The sequence below is a fragment of the Cryptomeria japonica genome, chromosome 1, assembly GCF_030272615.1.
Source record: "Cryptomeria japonica chromosome 1, Sugi_1.0, whole genome shotgun sequence".
Lineage (NCBI taxonomy): Eukaryota > Viridiplantae > Streptophyta > Pinopsida > Cupressales > Cupressaceae > Cryptomeria > Cryptomeria japonica.
Window position 1 is genome coordinate 689800889 of NC_081405.1, and position 7956 is coordinate 689808844.

General features: G+C 33.0%; 1 protein-coding gene across 4 annotated transcripts; it reads left to right on the top strand.

Moving 5' to 3' along the window:
* The first annotated feature begins 3090 nt into the window (after nt 1–3090).
* Nucleotides 3091–7362, top strand: LOC131063800 (probable E3 ubiquitin-protein ligase XERICO). Of its 4 annotated transcripts, none has more exons than XM_057997745.2 (2): nt 3091–3535; nt 6222–7362. In XM_057997745.2, the coding sequence occupies exon 2, from the start codon at nt 6268–6270 to the stop codon at nt 6835–6837; it is 570 nt and encodes a 189-aa protein (XP_057853728.1). In that variant the 5' UTR covers nt 3091–3535; nt 6222–6267; the 3' UTR covers nt 6838–7362. The 4 variants fall into 4 exon arrangements, with proteins under 4 accessions (XP_057853728.1, XP_057853725.1, XP_057853726.1 ...); XM_057997742.2 differs by lacking the exon at nt 3091–3535 and adding an exon at nt 3560–5946; XM_057997743.1 differs by lacking the exon at nt 3091–3535 and adding an exon at nt 5982–6019.
* Nucleotides 7363–7956: the final 594 nt, after the last annotated feature.

The window sequence follows — 7956 nt, forward strand, 5'->3', positions numbered from 1 at the left end:
GATCATCAACTAGTGACCAATGTATAATCTAAGGGGGGTGGGTATGATCAGTAAAAAAATACACCATGGTCAAGATGGAATCCAAACCCGTATAAAATCTAAAATAAATGGCATGTAATAAAAAATAGATCCAATATCCTAAACACTAGAGTAGTGTAAGAGTTGATGGGTTCACAAAAAAATGTAAAGAAATCACCCTCTTTACATGTCCCAAGGTAAATTAATCAAATAGGTAGTGATAAATAAATATCCTATAAATAAGAGAGACTAATAAATATATGAAATTAAATGCTTGGAATAAATAAATAAAACAAGGCACTCAAATCTTTATTCGACATGGAATCTACTTTTCCATGTGTTTCAAGTTGATCCATTCACTCATTAGAATATAAGGATATGGTAGTCAAGTACATTGGATTAGTAACATTATATCTTTGCTTGAGTCACTTCTATAAATGTGCATCTACCTTATGTAATTGTGGATTTGATTATGTAATCGCATATTGATCCTTTTTTGTGAATATTTTATAGACATTCCTTAATCTTGGAAATGGTTTTCCTTTGTTTTTGAGCCTATATAAAAACTTGGTAATGTGGTGGGAGTTTGAATGTGACATGGATAACATCTTCTTTATGTCAAATCCCACAAAGATGTTGAGTCAACAACCTTGAACAGTGATGGGAGACAACATGCAAACATGCATTATGCTCACAGTTCTTTTTAATGCTCATTAATGTATGCAAGAGGCATTCGTTCCATAGATTAACTAAATGTTATAAATGAATTACGATCAATCATTGAATACAACTCCAATGATATAAGTAAACCATTTGTCCTTTAAAACAACTATAATGATTAAGTGGATGAAAAGAATGGGCCGAAGCTATTCTGGCTCCAAAATAGACCTTTTGTACAGAGTGATAGCGACGTGTTAGTCAATCGCAGCTGTTTATTGCAAAAATCGACAATGTAAAACGTGCGACTAACACGTGTGTTAGTCAATCCGTATTGCCGTTTTGGAGCTAGAATAAACGCATCTAAAAGAATGAGCCCAAAATTTAAATTTGTATTTAAAAGATTTTGAGTCATTTTACAATTGTACATTTGACCTAGATTAATTGTACAATCACATATATAACCCAAAGTGATTGTAAAACCATAAATATAATCCAAATAAGAGATAAATGAGTTTGAAAATTAAAATTAATTTCTAAATAAATACAGAGAAAGCACAGTCCAAAATATTAACAAACAACTTCAATTTTATTTCTGGAGGAAGCTTCTATCAATTTGTCAATGGGCTCTTAGTCTGCCAGTGAAGTTGAAAAGGTTCTTAATGAGCTCATGAGGGATCAAATTTTGCAGGGTGCAAAACTCCAACATCAAAAGGGATGAGGTCAAGATTGTGCTCTGGATGAATTTGGTGGAATGGATACCTCTCAGTCCTTGGCTCTTAAATGAAGATGTTTCGACCTAAGGCTCATACTCTCGTATTTGATAGCTAAAACGACTTTGTGAATGAAAAATCTTCCATCTTGACCTTTTCCAATCTATTAAGTTTTTATTTTATTGCTCTTATAAAAGTTTTTAAAAAAAAATTATGTTGAACTCTAGTTACAAGTTTTACTTGGTGATAAAGTGGAGCAATGCTAAGAAAATTTTTAAAATTTCTAATTAAAACTTATACCTTGATATTTCCCACTTAAAATGGAGCTTCAGATAGACTTTATCCCAATCAATCAATTAAGCAAATAAATAAATTATATAATTAGCCGATAGGCTATTTAACATGGGCATAGCCCACCGGTATTGTCTCACGCACGTCGAAAAGAATCACACGCGGTCAGTTTCCTTTAACGCTCCAGTAAATTCGCCGTGAAGTTTTGCGTCAAACTATTTGATTTGTCCAACACCGTTTGCTTAAACCGCCATTCTCTACCGTATCTTATATTGGAAGAGTTTCACGCCGACTTTGATGATGAAAAACTTTGTTTGCTACATTTAATAATTCTGAAATGACTGACAGGAGGAGTGCCACCTAAAACATTCCACTGCAAACGATCCAAGATTGCAGCTCTAATTTTTTATTTAGCAATTACTGATGAAATTTCTATTTTCCATTTTTGATTTTTTTATTGACAAAAATCAATGTTGTGCTTTTGGGGTATTTTTGTTTTTATTATTAAATCGTTGTAAATTTCCAAAGGCCACTTCCAAGTGTTAGGGTAAGATTTTTTAAGTTAAAATTTTATTTAGATTTCAATTAAAACTATATATGTATTTATTTTAATGGATGCATACCTAATATTCTAAAAAAATGAATTGATATATAATATTTATTTATCATAAAAAAATATTTTTTTGTAATTCCTCAAGTTAAAATGCATATCGTTTCTCCCACTTTATGAAAATGCATATCACTTCTCCCACTTTATGATTGCAATACGCAATGCTTAAATTCCGAAGATTTTAATAGTGCAAGTAATTGTCTTGCATGTCTAAGATATTGTTGTCATTCTTTTGCCTTGGGTACTGATTACACTATTATGTTAAATATCTTATACCAAAATCTTCTAAAATTCTTTCAATAAAAGAAATAATCTTAAATTTAATTTCTCGCCAATCATTAAATTTTAAAAAATAAATCTCTTTATTAAATTATATCAATTTAATATAATGCATATATAAATATATTAATTAATAAAAATAGATTTGATAAAAAAAATATTATAAAACTTTTACTAATATATCTATATAATTTAAAAAATTCAATATATATTGCTATCCTCTAAACCATTGCACTTCCATTTGATGCAAGCGCTAATATAAACAAAATTAGAGGGAAAAATTGGTGACGAGTGACCAAACCTAATTCATCAATCCCCCCATTCGGGCCAAGACAAACTTACCATAAATATGGGGAAATCCTTAACCCTAGGTCGGAGAAACCCACATGTGGTTTGCAATATGCACACCCATTAACCTCACATCTCAATGCATGATCACAATAAACGTCCACGTGGTCACCAGAAAAATCACCAGGCGAAGATATTTAGCACTATATGTTTTCCCTCCTACTCATGATAAGACAGCAGAAATTGGAGGTTTAATGGAGTTTGTGTAGCATATATTCATCATATATTATTCTGTGATTCATCCTACCAAACGATAAGATCTATCAAATTATTTTGCCCGGTCAAAGTGAAAAGCCCATTTCATTGTCTGTGATCGTTATGAGACCTGGGAATTGATGTGGGCATTGCTCTGAGCCTGTAGAAAAATCTATGACCCAATTTCTTTTTTACTTAATACAGTGTGCCCATTACATTGGGCCCATATATACACACATTGATGTATATATAGCGGGTACATATTATATGCATATATTGTATTCTTAACACTTCCCAAGGAGATATAAAGTGCTGTTTTTGTAATCAGTGGATACCCATTTGGGGGAAAGGGTTTGGAAAAGCTTTATATCTCAAAAGCATTGCAGAGAGTATTCTATTATAAGAAGCTTTCAACTTGGCCTAGGTAAGCATATCTCTCGTTCAGTGTGTGAATCTCTGTTTGTGTTTTATGGTTTGTTATTCCATTTGGAAAAAAAATAGGAGTGCTGCGTCTGCACGTTACTTAGGAGAAAGAAAAGATTATTTTTTATAAATTTGCATTGTTTAATGGATGTGTTGTCCCTTTCCTGAACACAGCCTCGGTGGCACCTTTGATACCTTAAAAATCAAGTTCATGTTCACTGTGCTGGTCATTCTTTGCCTTTTCAGTTTCTAAGTGATTTTAATCCCTTTTACTTAGTGGGTCACTTGGACTTTACAAACTTTTTTTGAATTACAGGGACCAGTGATTTGAGTTTTTAATATGATAATTGTTGGTCTGTTAGTCACATACACTGCCAGATCTGGTAGGAGGGGTTGTTCACTGTTTTTATGGTAAAAAAAAATTTTAAATAGTTAAAATCAAGAATTGGATAGAATATAAGAATTTTAACATTTTTTGTCTCATAGATAGTTTATAAGAATTTTAACATTTCGTTTTATGGATAATTTATAAGAATTTTAACATTTCACGATTCAGAACAGATTCTTTTTTTAGCTTTTTACAAATGTCAAATGATTACTAAAAAGTTTGATGATTTGATGAGAGCTCCCTGTTTTTCTAACCTTATCTTTTTGATGTTTTTCCAACCTTATCTTTTTGAAACAAGAGATCAGACACAAATCTTGTGAGGAAATAGCCAGCCACGAAATTATAATAGAAGAATTTTAACATTTCAAGTCTTATGGATAGTCTATGAGAACAGATTCTTTTTTAGTTTTCCACAAATGTCAAATGTTTACTATAAAGTTTGATGATTTGATGATGAGCTCCCTGTTTTCCAAACCTTATCTCTTTGAAACAAGAAATCAGAAACAAATCTTCTAAGAAAGTAGGGAGCCACAAAGTTATTTACATATTTGACCCAAATATCATAAAAAAAAAACCCGTCATCTTAATAAATGTATAGTATAGCCTGCTCATTTGTTTTTATTAATTAGGGTTGTACTGCCTGAACTGGTGCATCTTGTGGTGTGTCCTTATTTATATTAACTTTTAGCTGCCTATTGTTTGCTTAGGCGTCCATCTTGGGAATCCTGATAGCAATTGTTCCCTTCATTATGATAACCTAACTGGGTTAAGGATGCATTTTAGGGTCAGCTTCTGTGCTGAAGTCTGTCGTTACACTGAATGTTTGGTAAACCCTAGGAAAGGTTTTTGAACTACTCAAATACCGGGTGAGGTATAATAATCATTATAATGGCCTGGTCACTTTATTTGTCCACTTTGTAACTAGACTTTTAGAATGCGCTTTCTATACTGTACTGTAGGTTTTAAAATGTTTTTTTATTTTGATAATATAATTGATATTGATTTGAAATATTACTATTAAAATTAATGTATAATTGGTATAAGTTCTTTACTGTTTATTTTGAATGGAGATTGTTTATCAATATTAAAAATTAATGTATACTTGATATAAGGTTTTTACAAATGAAGATTATTTTTGGATTGGATGTCTACGTTTTTGTGACTGATCTATATTTTGAATAAAAATTGTGTGTGGATTCACTGTGTATGTTTCAGATCACACTCAGTGATTCATTTGTTTTTATTAAAAAATATACAGAACAAATTTAGAAGCAATCTCTAATTAAATTATTAATATATAATTATAAACAAAAGAAAAATGTATACTTGTTTGTGCATATATTCCACTCTAGACATTGTTGGTAAATTGAGATTTGAGGATGAATTGTTTGTACACCAACTTTAAACTGTTATGTGGCAGCGCATAGAAAATGATGAAGATCTTCAAATGTTAATAATTTGAAAAAGAAAACTCAATTTCTTAAAATAAGAAACAAAAAAAATCTTTAAATCATGATTCAATTTTTTTATAGATTGTATTTTTTCTTTATTGAACAAAGCTGATTACAAAGAAAGAATAACAGTTGTGCAAGAAAAGAGGATATGAAACACTATAAACAAAAAACATTGCTAGATAACATCCTTCTTCAGCTGATAACATAAAGAAGTCAATTGTAATATGATGTTACAGTAAAACATTTCTTATTCATCTTACCAAATAGTTCAAACTTGAATGATCCTGATGCCCTTCATTCTCTTTTTTTTTATTTATTAATTTATTTTATTTAAATTCTACCAAATAGTTTAAACTTGAGTAGTCCTAGTGGTTGCCATTCTTACCTGGTATGTCTTGTGTAGTTACACTTGGTCCTAGTCCCTTGTATTTGAGGTTATATTTAGTCATAATTTTAGGTGCCGACCTTCTTGCCAACTAAGGATACCGCGATACTGCTGCTACGACTGATGGGCGGACTCTACGATGCATGTGACCAGATGTCTAAACTTCTATGCATGAATCGTCAAAGGTGTGCGTTAGTAGTCCAATCTACAATTTTACGCGGTACCAATAATTAAAATGGACAGTGCTATCAAATTGAGGTGGGCCATTCTGGAGTTTTAACCTGTTGGCCCAGAAATAAAATTTTAAAGATTTTTAAATCGAGGCATTCTCAGGGGCGGGTTTTACTGAAATTGATGATGCTTTGTAAAGTTCCAAACTTTGGCTTCTTTGCATAGATATTGCTTTATGGGGAAGATGTGGCTATATAATAACCTTGTTTTATATCATCTGTCCATGCAGGTTTTGTGAAGGGTTGCTCTCTCCTGCAAAGAAAAGGAATTTTGAAATGGGTCTCTCAAGCTTCCCCAACACTGTCTCAGAAGGTGTTTTGCCAATTTTGATTGTTAACACAGCCCTATCTTTTGCTATTATCAAGGATATCTTGAGATCCATCCTCCAGATTGTAGGTCTCTCTCCATATACTGAACCTGAATCCATTGATCCATCATGGCCTGAGAGTAATATTACCCCTGACATGTCCTATGTACATCCAGAAGCGCAGCTCATTGCAGAAGAAATCAGGCAGAGCCTACCCATCAAGAGATTCCAATCTGATAATGAATCTTCAAGCAATGAAGACGATGATGGCCATGTTGAGTGTGCAGTTTGTTTGTCCAAGTTTGAAGAGGGGGATGAGATTAGGCAGCTGCCCTGCTGCCACTTTTTCCACAGACTCTGCCTTGACAAGTGGCTGGACCATCAGCAGATCACCTGCCCTCTGTGCAGATCATGTCTCTTAACCGAGGATGCAGCACAGAAAATGAGGCTCAGCGAACAGGCCCTTACAGATGAACTCATATTCTGGTACTCTTCCTTCCAAGAATCTGGCTATCATGGGATGTGGATTGAGAGGTAAAGATTCAAAATTACTTTGGGGTCTGCTTTGAATCAGGGTCCTGATCCATTTCTTTGGAGATTATGTGATCTTGTTAGGTATTGAGTTTGGATAAAGGAAATGAGCTTCATATTTTGCGGCTATTTCTCTTACAAAAGCAATCCTATTTTCTCTGTCATATCGTTGAAGGAACTTCTTTTGTATATAGCAGGAAGGCATATACCTAGTAAAGCAAAGGGTTTTTTTTTTGTGGTGGCATAATATGGACTGAAAAGGATCTATGGGATCTGAGATCCACCTTTAAATCACACTCCAAAAAAGCCCCACAAATGAAGAATGGCATATGTAATAGTTTCTCCCATGGAATGGGTAGTACAAAATCCATTCCAAGAATTATATTTTGGAGATATCTTAAGTACCCTAGCCTGGTTTAGCCTGAGCAGTGAAGTTTTGCTGGACTTCCGCTCTGCTATTACTGAACATAAATTTAGGAGACCTGTGTGATAAGATTTACTATGAAATTGAATCAAGGAAATTTTAATATTATGTGGGTGGTTGATACAAGGAACTGATTCTAATTCTTTTTTATCTTAGGAATGCACAGTATTTTCCTTCAAAAAAAATTACCGTGTCAAGCTATTATCTTGAACATTTTACCTCAGATGCATGTGAACTTGATTTGATTCTTCATTATCTTGATATGCTTTCTTGCAATTCAAGTTTCCTTTCTTCATCGCTGAAGTATGGATCAATAAATTTAATACCATGTGGGTGATGGTAAAAGGTGCTAGTCCTATACTCTTATGAACAGGGAACTTTTGAAAAGGGTATATAGTGAAGCTATTATCTTCAATAATTTTGCTTTAGGTACAGGCTCATTATTCATCATCGATGTCGATGTTTTCTTGCACTTAAAGTTTTCTACATCATTGGAAGTTGAATCTAAGAACTTCAACATTATGGGGGTGTGTTGATACGGTGGGCTAGTCCTAAGAATTGATAATTCCTAAGAAAGAAAAATTGTGTCAATCCTTCATTTCCAACTGTTCGCAACAGTAAGTCTCATGATTCATCATTGAAGTTGATGTTTTTCTGCCCTTGGAATTTCATTATTATGTACGCATAGGCACAGATAGATGT

Bases quoted from the DNA above. Each gene is read 5' to 3' on its own strand.
- LOC131063800 (XM_057997742.2), top strand. From the start codon at position 5,885: ATGGGCGGACTCTACGATGCATGTGACCAGATGTCTAAACTTCTATGC. The intron at 5,947-6,221 runs GTGTGCGTTAGT...CTGTCCATGCAG, and splicing joins CTATGCATGAATCGTCAAAG to GTTTTGTGAAGGGTTGCTCT.